At 28.9% G+C, this 16,137-nt stretch overlaps 3 protein-coding genes across 7 annotated transcripts; all 3 read right to left on the bottom strand.

Moving 5' to 3' along the window:
- Nucleotides 1-1,297: 1,297 nt before the first annotated feature.
- LOC145202424 (syntaxin-18-like) lies at nucleotides 1,298-6,147 on the bottom strand. 4 transcript variants are annotated; one of them, XM_090082257.1, is made up of 11 exons: nucleotides 5,926-6,147; nucleotides 5,335-5,402; nucleotides 5,056-5,171; nucleotides 4,911-4,985; nucleotides 2,848-2,914; nucleotides 2,545-2,741; nucleotides 2,346-2,431; nucleotides 1,997-2,055; nucleotides 1,810-1,879; nucleotides 1,604-1,684; nucleotides 1,298-1,520 (listed from the first exon to the last, which is right to left on the bottom strand). In XM_090082257.1, the coding sequence occupies exons 1-11, from the start codon at nucleotides 6,145-6,147 to the stop codon at nucleotides 1,425-1,427; spliced, it is 1,137 nt and encodes a 378-aa protein (XP_089938383.1). In that variant the 3' UTR covers nucleotides 1,298-1,424. The 4 variants fall into 4 exon arrangements, with proteins under 4 accessions (XP_089938383.1, XP_089938384.1, XP_089938385.1 ...); XM_090082258.1 differs by having other exon boundaries at nucleotides 2,557-2,741; XM_090082259.1 differs by having other exon boundaries at nucleotides 5,785-6,101.
- A 62-nt stretch (nucleotides 6,148-6,209) lies between these two features.
- On the bottom strand, nucleotides 6,210-9,532 carry LOC145202423 (zinc finger HIT domain-containing protein 2-like). 2 transcript variants are annotated; one of them, XM_090082262.1, is made up of 4 exons: nucleotides 9,349-9,532; nucleotides 8,649-8,908; nucleotides 7,792-7,821; nucleotides 6,210-7,312 (listed from the first exon to the last, which is right to left on the bottom strand). In XM_090082262.1, the coding sequence occupies exons 1-4, from the start codon at nucleotides 9,490-9,492 to the stop codon at nucleotides 6,643-6,645; spliced, it is 1,104 nt and encodes a 367-aa protein (XP_089938388.1). In that variant the 5' UTR covers nucleotides 9,493-9,532; the 3' UTR covers nucleotides 6,210-6,642. The 2 variants fall into 2 exon arrangements, with proteins under 2 accessions (XP_089938388.1, XP_089938389.1); XM_090082263.1 differs by lacking the exon at nucleotides 7,792-7,821.
- Nucleotides 9,533-9,837: 305 nt separating this feature from the next.
- On the bottom strand, nucleotides 9,838-12,974 carry LOC149890690 (E3 SUMO-protein ligase ZBED1-like). Its single transcript, XM_090081951.1, has 2 exons — nucleotides 12,042-12,974; nucleotides 9,838-9,882 (listed from the first exon to the last, which is right to left on the bottom strand). Exons 1-2 carry the CDS (start codon nucleotides 12,972-12,974, stop codon nucleotides 9,838-9,840), a joined length of 978 nt encoding a protein of 325 aa, XP_089938077.1.
- Nucleotides 12,975-16,137: the final 3,163 nt, after the last annotated feature.

Here is a 16,137-nt window from a genome sequence, read left to right as displayed (position 1 = left end):
AATTGATAGGTTGTACTGATATACACTTGGGTGGATTGCTTGGATAAAAGCAAATTTTGTAAATTATTCATGCTAAGCTATTTTCAAAGGAGTGTTCTGTCATGGAAAATTTTATTTAATATCATTTATTTACATATACTCCGAATTGAATCAAAAATTATTGGAAAAATGAAATTTGCTTTTAATATTTTTATCAATTTTCCTCTAATAAAAAACAAACAAAAATCAACAAGTGTTATTTTTCTTGATTTTTTTTTACCCATGACATTTTTTTTTACCCATGACATTTTTTTTTACCCATGACATGGGATTTATTTGAGTTATTTTAAAAAGTTTTTTTAAATAACTCAAGTAGATAAGTTAAAAAACTCAGGTTAATCCCGTTTCATGGGCATTATGTCATAAAAAGAAAAAACCATTGATAAAAAAAAAAAACCCCATTCCTAAAGGAATTAAACATTACATTATACAAATTATCAGAATAACTGATCTTGCCCAGTTCAGTCTTAATAAAATTCCAGAAAAATTATTTCTATCTGGTATTAGGAGTCACAATGAAGTTACCCGATTTCTGTATGAGCAGATTTAGCAATTCAACAAGAAAGTTTTCTTTTTTGTTTGATGATTTTTTAAATTTCATCCTTGGAAGTGCTTTCCAGCGAATAGGTCGAGTGAATTGCAAAACGTCAGTATGGAAAAAAAGTGGGCTAATGACGCTTACAAAAAGATTGCGATCCAAAAATGACCAACTTCTGGCCAGCAGTAAACTATGTTAAAGTTTTGAAGTGGCTGAGTCAGAGTTCAGACATAAAAGCATTCGAGAAGTTGCTGAGATATCTAAACACCAGAACGGTAAGAAAAAGGTTTTTCTACTTCATTGATCTTTACTAAGAAATCTATGCAACAGAAGATTCCCCGAATCCCAGGGAAAATGTACAAAATACTCATCACTTAACTGAAAAAAGCATTTGACAGGAGTGATGAAAACAAGACTTGATTGAAGAAGGATAAAAAGGGGTACGAATTGTTAAAAAGCTTTGTCAAAATGTTTTTTAGCATGACTAGATCTGATCATACTTTTACGAGAAAAAAATCCCAATTTGATTCAGACAATGCTGAATTTAAAAAACAATCAAGTCGGTCGAAAAATCTAATATTAAAAATTGAAGTGTAAAATTGATTATTGAATAAGCAATAATAAAAACAGTGTTGACCAACAAACTTTACTTTTTAATGTATATAAATATTTCAATAAAATATATATAAATACTGTAAAAAAAAAATTACTATTATTACTTTTTTTTTTTTACAATATTTTCATATTAAAATAGTTTTTTAAATTACTTTTAACACTTTAGCACTAAGCTACACACGAATCCAATATTCAATTAAGAGCAAAAAACTACATGGTATAAACATGAAGCTTAATAATTGTACCAGTCCAAGAACAGTAACGAGAACGTACACATAACTAAAAAGAAGAGAATCCAAACGCGGAAGGTAGCACTGTTTTTGATTGCCTAAAATAAAGCTATTATTGATTAAAGACTTCATTGCTATTAATCGTTTAAAACAATGAGAAGAATATGAAATAAAAACTAACATCTCTTATCTGCTCATTTCCATCTTTCACATTTTCGGTCGTGGCGACAGCGCTGTTGTGAATGCTCTGAATTTGCGCAGACTAGAAAATACAATTCTTTGATAGAACTTTTGACACAGCATTTAAAAGTTTTATTTTTACTTTTTTTTTTTTTTATTTTCCATAAGTGTGTTGAATTTTGTTTTTGAAAAAGCTAATTTTAATACTTGCGCTAAAACTTTTTCTTGGAAGATTTCTTGGAGCTGAGAAATTTCGATAACCTTTCCTTCGATGTTCCTAAACGTTTAATTCAGGTTTAAAATAAGTACACAAACGGTCGTAAAATAAACATTAATACAGCCGTAAATATAGCAATTTACAAAATACAAAAAAAACCATCAAAAAATCTTTAACCTAACTTCCTTCATAGTTGCATTCAACTCTAAGTATAGGCGCTCATTTTCCTCTTTGAACTAAACAGGAGAATATTTATTGACGAATATTTGTTTGCGAATATTTAAACTGGATGCTAAAACTGGATGATTATATTTTTCGACATAAATGTGATATACAAGTAAATGTGACGATCGAATCCGTATGCGTGCTTAATGTTAGTGATAAATATGATTTTTTAAGAGCAGCTCAGTATAAATTCGAGTATATTATAAAATGATAATTACGAGAAATCGACATAACACATAAAGCATAAAGTTTAAATACATAATATACATCCATGTGGTTAGAGCTTTAAAAAAAAAATTACCAATTGTGTCTCTTCTTTGGTAAATTTAAACTTTTCACTGATATCTTCATCTTCTTGTTCAATGTTGGTGATGGAGCTCTCTAGTCCTTTGGAAATTTTTTTCAAAAAAATAAGATTTTAATGGTATGCATAAAAAAATCTGTACTTTAAAAGTTTAGAGGAAGTTTAATTTTATCATTTTAAAGCAATTTTTACAAACCCTTTACGGTACTTTGTTTGCTGTCCATCTGCTCGTTTTTCTTCTCACCCAATCCAATTTTGATTTGTTTTGATGAGTTGGCTTTGATGGTGCTCAAAATATTTTGATTGTTTTCTTCATTGCTTGAAATTTTTCTTGCACTAAGACTTCCTTCTCTTTTGCTGCAGATCTTTTGTTTTGAGTAACTTAACTGTGCCCTAATGAAAAATTTCTATCCATTTAAGCTATTTCTCTTTTGAAGTAAAGGAAAGGTTTAACATATAAAAAATTCTAGAATACAGAATTTTACAACAAAAAGCATACATTCCTTTTCTGTCAACAGCCAGTTTCACTCGACAGGCTCTGAGCTGACTATACAGCCTGCAAACATCTTAATAAATAAAAATAATAAATTGTACCATAGTTATCATTTATTAAAAGAGAGTGTGAATTGAGTGAGTCTTACAAAATTTGCTTTTATAACATTGTGCGACATATAAGCTGCCAGGTTCAACTTCTCCCCAACTACAAACTTATTTCTTATAAAAATATTTATAAGATTGATAGTCCATTCTCAAGCATAGAACATATCTGAAGTTGATCAAAAATGAAATCAAACAAAAATAAAACACTGACATATTTTTGCCTTCCCAAAAAAAGAAGGCAGATTTCAATTGCTTAACACAGTCTTGGTAATCGAATTCTTTGCTTACATTTTCAAAAATGAAAGAATATGGCAGACAATTAAATTCATATTCCAGGCAACAATTCAAATATGGAATTAGGTCAAAATGCTTACATATCCCTCTTGAAAACAATTACTACTAGCTTACTAACATTATTTGCATTAAAATCCATCCTATAATCTGATCCTACTTGAAGTATATAAATAAATACAATGGAGATTTTCTGGATGCTTTCTTATTTTTATTTTCACCAGTTAAAATCAAAGGAAACCTTAAAAACGAGGCATTTTTTATATACAAAAATGTAATAAAAAGTTTTATATATAAATTAATTCTTAATTTATATTTTTTTATCACATCTTAATCTAATACTAACAAAAAATATCATTAAAATCAAAATGATTAATACTTTAGCCATATTTTAGCCGAATGAAGCATAAAAAAGTCATTATTTGTAATTAGTTATTTTACATGAAAAACTGCAGATTTGTTAATGCTCTGTTAATTATTTTTTTCTTACAGAAACATACTTTAGATGAAAACTCCAAGATGAATTCGGTCTATTACATCCTGAGGATTTTCTTCATTGACACTTTTATGAGCTGTGATAGACAAGCTATTAAATCAATTTTTTTTTTTTTTTTTGATTTGCGTTGTTAATAAACTGCTTTTAGATTTATTAATGTACTTTTAAAGTAATTTTTTAATTATAATGCTTTATGGCATATCAAAATCTTGAACAATATTTAAATTTTCAGATATTTTTTATTGTAAAAATTATTCTCCTTTTCAAAATTTTCATAATTCTAGTGTTTCAAGTTAAAAGTGTTTTATTATCACTTTTATCTTTAGTTCAGCTTTTAAAATAAAGGTTTGCATTTCCTTTAAGTGTTTATATGTTGTTTAAAGCTCAGAAAGAAAAATAGGAGTAAAAACTGGCTTAAAAATTATATAAGAATTTCTAATTTTGTAATTTACTTAGAAAACAACTATTATACTTTGGAAAGCAGAGAAAAGCACCAACTACATACTGTCTTTAACAGAACTTTCAACTTGTATTTCAAGAATAACTCTTTGAATAAAATCGGTTAGATTAGTCTTATTCATGACATTTTTAGTCAATGAATGTAAAAAATTTATATTATCATTTATAAAATTAAAACTGTAAATCATATTTTTTAGAAACTTTACTCATAAAGTTTGAGAGATAATAACTTGATTTGAGAGATAATGACTTGATTTCTTCAGCAAAAGATTTTTTTTTTGTAATTTTGTTAAACTTTATAATACTTTGCTTTTTCTAAAAAATTGCACAAGCATTTTGCTTAATGTCAGCCATTTTTTTCATTCACTTTTTTTTTTGTTCATAACTTATTCAAAATATTTGTAATTTCCTGTTTTTCAGACCGTACTTTCAAAATTTTTCTCATGTTTTTAAATTTTAAGTTAATATTATTTTTGATCAACTTGAAATTTTTTTATGTGCTTAAAGATATCTTATCAAGTTATAAAACTGGCAGAAGTAAAAAAAAAAAAACATAAGTGCGGTGGAAATTTAACCTGACCTTTTAACAAATTTCTGTTACATTCAATAATATATTCATTGATATAAAACTTTAGACATATTGGTATTTTATTTGAGTCTAGCTCAATATAGATTTCTCAAAGGTTTATGAAAGAAACTTGAACTTAAATACAAACCTTTTAAGAAAATCTCTAAAAGTTCCACAACAGCCATTGAGTGCAATTTACTCTGAGAGTTATTTTGAAGAGTTGCTGTAAAAAAACTTAATTTCAATCATTTTAGTTATAACTCTTAAATGAATATTTTTTAAACGAACTTTACCTTCTTTTTTTAAAGATTCAATAGCATTTGAGCATGACTTCATAAATATTTGTGAGTCACTATCAATCTGATCACGTTCTGCATCAGTCAATTTACCAGACATTGATGGCAAATGACTAAACTAACAGTAATGAAATATCAATCTTCTTTTAAAAATAACTTAATACTTTTGAATTCTTAAATTTTGGTAACCCTAATTGGATTGGCAAAATTTAAGAATCAATGTTTTATTTTGCTTTAAATCTTTATGAAAGTATAAAATCAAACTACCGGCAATACCTGTATTCACTCAGATAATCTGTCTGATACTTGATAAGAAAATCACGCAACTGACTAATACTTTGCATCTGTACAAAAAAAGAAAGACAAGTTACTTAATGTAACGAGTAAAATTAACTTTTTTTTTTTTAACGTTTTTTTTTTTAAAACTTTTTTTTATCTCTCTTAAAAACTAAATACTCCATAACATTTTTAAAACATTAGAGCAACTGATTTGAAATTAATTTGGAATGTTTATCGTCACAAAATGATTTTTAGAGAAAATGTACTTTGATTTTATACCATATTAAAAAATATGATTAATATCTTGGATAAATGGTAAAGAAAATACATACATATAAAAATACATTTCTAACTTTCTTATTAACTATTTTATCATTTATTGGGTTTTCTTTTTGTTTTAATAAATATTCTTTCTCGTAATAAAAATTTTTTAATTAACATGATTACTGGATCTTTTATTCTGGTATTTAATCTTTCCATATTGGTAGATACTGACTGTTGATTGGCTGTTATTTTAAGTGCTGAAACAAATTATAAATAAAAAGGAATATCATTGAAAAAAGTAAAAAATAAAGAACATTTGCTTACAACTCCCTGAGCATGAGAATTGAAACTTTCTGAGTGGGTCTTTTTAGATTTAGGAAGTATGTTTTTCTTTGGTAATAAATCTTTCTTTTTCACACAAACTGCTTTAACACAAGCTTCAAAAACTTTTGTGATATCCATTTTATTTATACTAACAGGTAACTTTATAATAAACAGTGTAATGGAATTTGAAAAATTTTGGAAGTTCCATCTGAAAAACTGCATTTAAAAAGATACTCTAAGACATGCCATAGTTGTATTGAATAGAAAAAAGGAGGTGAGAAGTACATTATTAGACAAGGATCACTAATGTCACAGGGCCCAAAATAATGTCCAACCTTCAAGTGCCATACAATAAGATATCTTATTATCGATATTATAATAACATTATGTGACATTAACATGAATATAACATTTTAAGATATAAATTTATTATTGGATGGTATCTAATAGGCAACTGGACATCATTTTGAGTCTTGATAATACATAGATAAACAGTAACATATTATAGCACTGGAATGAAAACATTTCAAAAATAGCCTAACTTTAAAAGTTTAAACCTTTGTTAAAGGTAGAAATATAAAGATGTTTGATGAAGATCAAAACGTATTAAGAACAACAGTTAGAATTTTTACAAAAAAAAAAAAAAATTATTAAAAATCAACATCATCAATGCCTAATAAGCTTTCAAAAAAATTTGATTAACTGATAGAACACAGGTCAATTAATTTCTTCAATAAGAACTTGCTGTTTCAATCTTAACTGTTTAATATTTGCTTCAATGTCATTGCACTGTTCTTTGGTAATTTTAGAATCTCCCAGCATTTTTCTTCTAATCAAACAGAGTTCATTAGACTGTTCTGAAATTTTATTATAAAATTGCTTAGCAAATGCAATATAGAAAAGTATTTTTTTCATGGTTTTATATATGGTAGGTACCATTTTCAATTCAACAGGGAAATGTTTCTTGCTCCATTTAAAAAATCTGTATAAATCAGATAGCAATGCCAGCAAATAATGATCTTTTGAAAGTAAAATTAACTCTGTATCTTCTAGGTATACTGGGATAAAAGAGCCATTGACTAAACTTTTTCTGTTGATATTTTCAGTGAAACTATATATCACGCAAGGCAGATTGTCAAATATATGGTTTTGTGACAAAGACTTTGATAATCTAAATATAATATCTAATGAATCTTCAGGGTAGTCATAAAGATCACCATTATGCAACCGTAGTACATAAGCATAAACAAGAACAACTTCTATGATATTATATTGCAGGTTGATACTTGGACTTTTAGAAAGCATATCTTTCAAATCTGGAATGTTCTTTAAAATTTTAGGGGAAACCACCTCACTGAACTTGTCAGAGATATCAACCACTTTAGGTCTAGATTTAAAAAAACTAAGTTATGAATAATTTAATGAAACCTTTCATACATGAAGTTGTAATTGAAAAAAATATATTTTAACAGAGCAGGAAAAATAGTAATTACTTTTTATTTTTCACAACTTTTTATGGATTTCAAAGGAGTTTAACTTTTGAAAAAGCTCAACTTTTTCCAAATTCCAACTTTAGATTTTTAGAAAAAGTTGAACTTTTTATACTTTGACTTTCAGAAAACTGAACACTTTCTAAAGCCTAAGTGTCAGTTTATAAAAAAGCTTTTATAAAAAAATGACATTCAGACTTTTCAAAAAGTTGAACATTTTCTAAAGTCTAAGTTTTTTAAAAAAGTCAAGCTATTTTAAAACTCTGCCCCTCAAAAAGTTAAACTTTTTCAAAATTCAAAAATTTGTTTTTTAAAAAAAGCAAGCCTTTTGAAACTTTCCCTTTCAAAAAATTCTAAGATTTTTGTAAGTTCGTACCTTGTCTTTTGAAAAAAGCTTTTTTCTCTGCTAAATAATAGTAAAAAAAAACTCTTTTAACAGCTGCTAATTAGAAAAAATAAAATTCAAAGTTTTGAAACATCAGATTATTTGGTTTTTGATAAGGAATGATGAGTAATAACAAATTTCTATATCAGCCTTTTAAGACAAAACCAAATTCTCTGAAGTTTATGCAATGTCTTGAAACAAAATAACATATAGATTGCAAGGTTTTGCAATTTCATTTTTTTTGCAATTTTTTTTTCTGGAATCTTTATTCTTTCTTTGCAATTTTTTTTTTCTGGAATCTTTAATCTTTTTTGCAATTCTTTTTTCTGGAATCTTTTATCATTGTATGTTTAAATCAAGTCAAAAATCCAAAATTTTCTAATTATTGAACTTTCGTGATATTCAAATTATTATAATTTAAGTAATGAAGTCAAAATTTTATCAAAAGACGACAACTGAACTTTTTAAACAAGTCAGCCTTTTTGAAAAAGCTAAACTTTTTTCAAAAAATGACATTTAGACTTTTGAAAAAGTCTAATCTTTTCAAAGTCAAAACTATAAAAAAGTTCAACTTTTACAAAAATTCAAAGTCTGAATCTAGGAAAATTGAGCTTTTTTAAAAGCAAAACATTTCAAAAAATAAACAGGCTTCTGGGGTTTTCTAACTCTGCTTCTAAATGATACTTAGGCACTGTTAATTAGCACTAATAAAGCTAACTTTATGTTTAAAAATTCAAGGAATTAGTTTACAAATACAATACCAGTTTTATAAATAAAACATTAAACAATACTTTAAAAAAAAATTGATATGCTTAATTTTTTAAATATCAGCAACAAAAGTATCACACCTTTTAACATCCCACCAAGGCTGCCAATCAGAAATAAAGCTAAAATTACCACTTTGCAGATTTCTTAGAAATGTTGCTTGCTCTTCTTTTGTTAACTTTTCCCATAGACCATCTGTATCATTTAAACATACATCTCCTAAACGTTCTGAGATATCACCTTCAATATTTTTATTGTTACTTTTTTGTATACTCATCAACATCTTCATTATTTTGCATTTCTCATCAGCAGTGCCTCTCATATCTTTAAGCTCCTTGAAAACCTAAGTTTGTAAACACAGTTTAAAATAAAGTATGTCTGCCTATTTACCTACACACAAAAAAACAAATATATGGAACTGTTGGTTTAACAAAACTTCTCCATGTTGCCAGTAAAAAAAAAAAAATCTATGAACTACAGCATAAGATTTATATTGTAAATAGGTTTACTGACTGTGTATGCTACAATAGTCAATAATTATCTATTACTTTTAACAATTTGAAATCTGTAACTTTTGTTGCAAGTAATTTAAGTTTTAAATTTAATAAGTGATGCAAACAAAAAAAAGTTAATTGAAAAGACCTAAGAAAAGGCTCAGCTAATTTTATATATTTCTTATCTAAATTGTTCTTCTTTTACTGGAAAATATTACTAAAAACCTAGAATGGGAAAATACTGACTTAATGGACACTTAATTGATAAACATGCATTCAAAAAACTAACCTGTTCTTTATAAAAATTTTCAGAACATTCTAGATGCTGATCGCATTTGTAGCATTCTGTGGAGCAGTATCTGACCAAACATTGAGGACAAGTATATTTTGAAGATTTATTGCAAAAAAAACATTTTGCAATTTGTTCTTCCATAATTATTTTGTATGCATGATTAACTACTTGCTATGCTAAAAATTTATTAGTATTATTATTATATATATATATATATATATATATATATATATATATATATATATATATATATATATATCTTATATATATATATATATATATATATATATATATATATATATATATATATATATATATATATATATATATATAAGAATTATAATAAGTTAGGCACCATAGCTTAATTTTATGCTAAAAAATTATATACAGCTATAAGTAGCACAAATCTATTGTACCATATGGACAATAAGCTACTTTAAAAAGGTTAAGTTTAAAAAAATTTAATACAATTAAAACCTTGCAGTTTTATATCCACATGTGACCTTTTAAATGGTGTTTATATGTTATTTCCTTAAAAAAAATTCAAAATTAGCTTAGTACCAAATGCTGGGTATCGCTTAGTACCAAATGCTATGTTAATTTTGAAAAAACCATGCTATCATCATTTTCAATAACACCAAATAAACAAAATGGATTTGACATGTGCGGCAAAACTGATTTGGCAGAATCAACAATGCAAACTTAATAAAATACATTCTTGCTAACTGGACACTGCAAGAGTCCAATTCTAGGAAACATCCTCTGTTTCCAGATCATTTATCTATAAGAAGTCTTCATTTTATTATTAATCTTTTCTTTTTTTTTTTTTCACATTTTTTATTTTATTTATTTTTTTTTTTTTGGCTTCTACTTTTACTGATATTCTGTTTTGCTTCTACTCCTTTGTTCCTTTTAAACACAGAATTCATTTTTGATAGAATATTCATTTTTTATACAATATCTGGAAGAAGTTTTTAAGTTTGATTTGATTTTTTTTTTACTGTAAACATGAGAATAGACAATTGACCGGCGCTACTCGACTTTCTCCCCCCCCCCCCCCCTAATTTTATGATTGATTTTGATTGAGAATTTTATGCTGATTCAGAAAAATATAAAAACATAGACCTGAAAATCAACGGAAAGTGCTCTAATTCGAAGTCAAAGTTGTAAAAAATCCCATTAAAAACCCTAATATTCGCCTTTTTTTTTTAAAACGCTTTCATTTTTAACGAAAATTTTAATTACCGTTACATTGCGCAATAAACAGACCTGGTTTCCATAAGCCTTAGCATTTTTATTTTAAAGTATGGTAACGAAAGTGTTATTAGGAAATGAAATTAATAGAAGACTTCAAATAAAGGTTGAAAGTAGAATTTGAGAATGTAGAAAAATTGATGAATAATTATTATTGTATTGTACGCTGGTTTTTTTTATTAAAAAAAACGGTTTGAAGGTTACATTTTCTAAATTTTACATGTGATAGAACAACTATGAACTGAGTTTCAAAAGTTCTTCTTTTAGGAAAAAAAAACTATTGAATTCTTTTTTTAAATTTATTACAAAAGTACATAACTTGCAAAATAGTTTATTTTGATTGCCACAAAAAATTGCGCAAGATAAACATACTTTAACGACTTTTTTAACGTAAAAACCATGCTATTAATGTTTGCTTTTGTCAGCTAAAAGTTCATTAACTTCTTACTTTCAAAATGGCGAATATTAGGGTTTTTAGTGGGATTTCTTACAACTTTGACTTCGAATTAGAGCACTTTCCGTTGATTTTCAGGTCTATGTTTTTATATTTTTCTGAATCAGCATAAAATTCTCTATTAGAATCAATTATAAAATTAGGGGGGGGGGGGGGAGAAAGTCGAGTAGCGCCCAATTGACCTTTCCGTAATCACTGATTTCATAAACTTAAGCTTTTAATAGTTAGATGGGGAAATGAATGACTTTTTGTTTTGAGGTATCAGCTGAGGTGGAAATGGAAAGTGACCTTAAGCCTACTATTTAAAACTCATTTCCCGTGACTAATTAGTTTAATGGCAACATCTTGGAATTTTTGGTAACCAATCGTCAGCTTGTTAATCTCTATTTAGATGGTGTTATGAAACAATCTGAATTAATAAAGCAGATTTTGGTTTCTAACATGACTACTCACTATCGAAATGCTGAGTTGCTGTCTACAAATTTTTACTTGCTATTGTTATGCTTTTTTGATCGATAATAGAGAGACTGTTTCTTTTATTTTGACGGAAGTTAAATATATAAGTTAAAATTAGAGACCGCCGATTCGTTACTGTTTATCGGTTTGCGGATTGTGCACCGAATTATCTATGCTGAACGGTTCAAATTAGTTACGGATTGATTTGATCCGAAAATAATGTATCGGAAAAAAATTCGTTAAAATTTTTTCGGATTGCAATTCGAAAAACTTTTTTCGAATTGCAATCCGAACCGATATTATTTTTACGGATTTATACGGATTCAGAATAAAAAATCCTTTTGAAATAAGATTCATTTTTATTTATCTTTAATATTCAAATATACAATGAAACGAAATGATTTCCTTGTTAAGAAATAAAAAAAGTCAAAATCACACTGAAAATTAATCATTTTCCAAATTCATTTCCTGGCCACACAATGTCTTGAATTTTACTGAGTTGCTTAGTGTTTTCTTTCATATATACCAACATCTCAACCTTTGAGATTGAAAGATTGGTTTTTCTAGAACTGTATATATTCCCTGCTGTTGAGAAAACTCTTTCAGATGTTGATGATGCAGCAGGTATACAAGGGTTTTTTCTGGCCAGCTTTAACATCTTTGGGTAAATATACTTGTTTTGTTTCCAGAATTCCAGTACATTTGTATCTGCTGGAACTGGTTTTGAATTCAAATACCCCTCAATTTCAGCAGAAATGGCTTTCTTGGAGCTTGTTTCACCTCCAGGATTAATGTATCCTGCACCAAACACTTTCTTCCTCGGTTGTTCAGTGAAATCAAAGTCGTCATCATCTTCGTCATCCAACATTGAAGGGGAAGGAGTGCTTTGGCTAGCCAAAATTTCTTTTTTTGACAGCTCTTCCATAGCTTTCTTTACTGCAGTTTTGACTACTTCAAATTTTTCCCCCTCATCCACAAAGCACATGCCCTCGCTGTTAGGATCTAAAAAATGAGCTATAGAGAATTCAATATTCATCAAATCCCCTTCGAATCTTTTGTTTAGATCTTCATTGAAGTGGTGAGCAAGCTTTGATGACACCTCGGTTTTTGGCTTGATTATTTCCCTTACTAATCTTCCTCTGATGTTGTATAGGTAATTAATAACGGAACAGATGTTAACATTCTTTTCGCTGCTGCATTTCTCAGAGAATTCTGAGAAGCCTCTCAGAAGCCGGTTGACAGATTGAATAGATTCCACTTCATCATCTGTTGGTAAAAGATCTGTCAACTTACAACCTCCAGAAACAATAGGGTTCGGATTCTTTAAAGAATGCATCGCCGGAAGAAGATCCACCACAGACACCATTTGATGGAGGTCAGAGTTCCATCTTATGGGGCATCTCTGCACTAACTTCGTTCTGGAGTTATTTAAGGCTTTGGCAGCATTAACTAAAGTCATAGCTTTTTGAGAGGACTGGTTGAAGTGGCCTACTAATTTTGCTATTTTGTGGTTGAGAATTGACCATTTTAGATATCTTTTATCATCGACAGCACCACTGACAACTAGATTTAGACGGTGGTTGACACACCAAATTGCACTTTGAACCCCAATTAATTTCCTAACATCTGCTTGGATATTAGCTGCATCGTCGACTGTTATCTAGGTTTTGACTCCAAAATCAAGTTCAAGTTTGTTGATAGATTCATTGAGCTTCTTGGCAATATTGTCGCCAGTATGTTGTACGGGGAAGTAGGACATTTCCACCAAGAAGCGCTTTAATTGGAACTTTGAATCTATATAGTGGAGTGTAAGGCTCATGAAAGACAAATTGATGTGATCAGCGGTCCACACGTCGGATGTAAAGGCCACTCCATCAAGATTTGACTTGTCTGTATCGAAAATGTTTTTTACTTGTTCCTTGATGAATTTAAAAAGGAGAGGAATGTATTTTGTAGATATACTCTTTGCTGTAATGGCTCTGAATTGACCGTTGGTTGCAGTTTTCATCATCCGGGTGAATGCGTCAGTTTCTACAATAGAAAATGGTTGAGTGTCCTCAATCACCTATTTAGTAATGTCAACAACAGCTCTTATTTGATTGATGTCATTAACTTCCCATTCAGGTTTGGTAGCCTGTTTTCTGCCTTGCCGTGTCTGTCTGTTGGAAGTACCACAAGTTCCACTTGGTCCAGGCTGTGGCGATGCTGGTGTATCTTTTTGTGTTTGTGGACATCTCCTCTTTTTTCCTCTTTCTTGTGTTTGTTCAAAATCTGAATCTTCAGAGGCAAGCTCATCAAAAATGTCTGGTATTGTTGATTTTTGCTTATCTTTCCTTTCTAATTTTTTATATAAATTCAAGTGGACTCTTTTCAAATGGTTCCTTAAAGGACTTGTGGTGCTTTTGTTGATTAAGTATATTTTGCCACAGGCCTTGCATTTTGCCTTGTTTTCCTCCACATTGTTGAAGAATTCCCAAATATTAGACAGCTTAGGCATCTAAAAAGAAAAAAAAAGTGAAATAAAAAAAAAAAAAAGAAACGAATCGGATTGAGTTTGCCATATCGGATCGGACGAATATTTCGGATTATTTATTGAATTTAAAATCCACAAAAACGGATCAGATTGTTAATAGGGATTACTTTTCGGATTAAAAATTCGAAAACACGGATCAAATCACATTTTCGGTTTACGGACTTTTTATTGAAATATTTGCCTCAATATTTCCTTAATATTTGCCTTAATAAAACATGATAGTTTTTGATGCATACAAACAGTTTCCGAAAAAGAATTAATTATTTATTAAGTTATTTGAAAATTTTCCTTAATATTCGTCTTAACAATAAGTGATATTTTAGAGGCATGCATAAAGTTTTCAATAAAAGAACTAATTATTTGCCTTAATTATTGAAATGAACGTAACAATTTTTCAAACTAGTTTTTATCTCTAGTTCTATTTTTATTTCTGTTAATATTTAAGTAGAAGAAATATAACAATATAAATTTTATCGGACCAATCCACTAATTGAAGCAATCCGCAAAGCGAAATAATTCGCAAAGGAATTCGATCCACAAAAAAAAAAAAAAAAAAAACCGCAAAAATTCATTTTGAAATATTCTTAACTTCTAAATCAAATTAATATAATAATGGCTTACCGTAATAAATCTAGGTGAAGAATAGTAGACTTGGTCTGTTGAACGAATTGTTGTAGGTTAAGATTTCCAAATAGGACTGATTGAAAATAAAAAAGAAATCCACTATTTATAGGACGCGCACATAATAAAAATGTAATTTTTTTGGACCACACCATTTAATGGTGCCGCGAACGGAACGCGATTTGTATAATTCGCTAAGCGAATTAAAGTTAAATTGATTTGTAAAAAATTTTCGGATTAATAATCCGAACAGCGAAGTGAATCCGCAAAAAAAAAATTCGCTAGCGGTTCGTAAATTAGTTTTCGAATTATTAATCCGAAAAATTTTTACGAACTGACTGTTTTAATCCGCAAAATAAGTCGGATTGGCTTTTTGCGGATTTTACGAACCGAATCGGCGGTGCCGGTTTACGAACCGAATCGGCGGCGGCGGTTTACGAACCGAATCGGCGGCGGCGGTTAAAATGTTTCAAATTTATTTGTGTAAAAGTAAGAACGCCAAAAGAACAAATTTTATGGAATCGGATGTAAATAAAAGTCAATGCAATCGGATTCTAGTCGCAAATCTCAGACTCAAATCATGGTTTGAGAGTTAGTTTAATACAGACGTTGACATCGAAAAACTCAGGACAACAAGATCAGAACGTTGCTTCATCCTCGGCATCATCAACGAATTGTGGGCGACCATTAAAACCATTCTCGGATCTGAGCGAAACGTCATACCATTGATGATAAAGTAGTTAATCCAAAAAAAGACATCATTGAAGAGACTTTGTTAAGAACTTGCCGTACCACATTTAATCGGCGGGTCCTTATCGGGTATCTTGTTAAATTTGACGATCACTTTCAAATAATCAAGAAATTTCTAAAAAAGTATTCGCTCAACTGATCAACAAGAACTGATATTTGTCTAAGAGGCTTTTAGCGAGTAAAAATACGAGAGATTTGAATATTATGGTATTCTCAATATCCCAAAGTGCTACCAAAAGGGTTTCAAGATGATTTAGACGGACTTTCATCGGCTTTAACTCCAATTCAGATGTTTATGCTTAAAGATAGGAAATTTGAGGTATAAATTCAATACTCAATGTATTCTTATCTGTATACCATTTATTCTTTAACTCATCCGAGAATAAACAGAATTCTCGCAACAAAAAAATGATGAAGAGAAAGTATAAAATTGAAGTCAACAAAAGCTCGACTTTCAATGTGTGAACATCATTGAGTGTCAAGTTTATACTGCGATTTTTTTTTAAATTTGATAGATGGAAATTTCACCTTCATGATGTAGAAATGTTCAATCTCTGGAGCAGCACTAAACACAATGAATGGTACAGAAAAATTTGGAGAAAGATTTACACCAAACGAAGATAATGTACTAATGTAAAACAAATAGAAATCCTTGCTATTTATATTTGTTTTTGCATTAGTTTTTTAATAAAGATCGTGATTTTCACGATATTACTTT

This window comes from Hydra viridissima, unplaced genomic scaffold, assembly GCF_058129835.1.
Source record: "Hydra viridissima isolate aposymbiotic clone 2 unplaced genomic scaffold, HvirCarnegie_v1 scaffold_3, whole genome shotgun sequence".
Taxonomy (NCBI): domain Eukaryota; kingdom Metazoa; phylum Cnidaria; class Hydrozoa; order Anthoathecata; family Hydridae; genus Hydra; species Hydra viridissima.
This window is presented reverse-complemented; position numbering and strand designations above follow the sequence as displayed.

Bases quoted from the DNA above. Each gene is read 5' to 3' on its own strand.
- LOC145202424 (XM_090082257.1), bottom strand. From the start codon at position 6,147: ATGCAGTTTTTCAGATGGAACTTCCAAAATTTTTCAAATTCCATTACA. The intron at 4,986-5,055 runs GTAAAGTTCGTT...GTTTTTTTACAG, and splicing joins TGAATCTTTAAAAAAAGAAG to CAACTCTTCAAAATAACTCT. The intron at 1,685-1,809 runs GTATTAAAATTA...TGTATTTTCTAG, and splicing joins AAGAAAAAGTTTTAGCGCAA to TCTGCGCAAATTCAGAGCAT.
- LOC145202423 (XM_090082262.1), bottom strand. From the start codon at position 9,492: ATGGAAGAACAAATTGCAAAATGTTTTTTTTGCAATAAATCTTCAAAA. The intron at 8,909-9,348 runs GTTAGTTTTTTG...TTACAAACTTAG, and splicing joins AAAATTTTTATAAAGAACAG to GTTTTCAAGGAGCTTAAAGA. The intron at 7,313-7,791 runs GTACGAACTTAC...TTTTAAATCTAG, and splicing joins AGCTTTTTTCAAAAGACAAG to ACCTAAAGTGGTTGATATCT.
- LOC149890690 (XM_090081951.1), bottom strand. From the start codon at position 12,974: ATGACTTTAGTTAATGCTGCCAAAGCCTTAAATAACTCCAGAACGAAG. The intron at 9,883-12,041 runs GTATATATGAAA...ATTTTTTTTAAG, and splicing joins TCTCAAAGGTTGAGATGTTG to GAAATAACATATAAACACCA.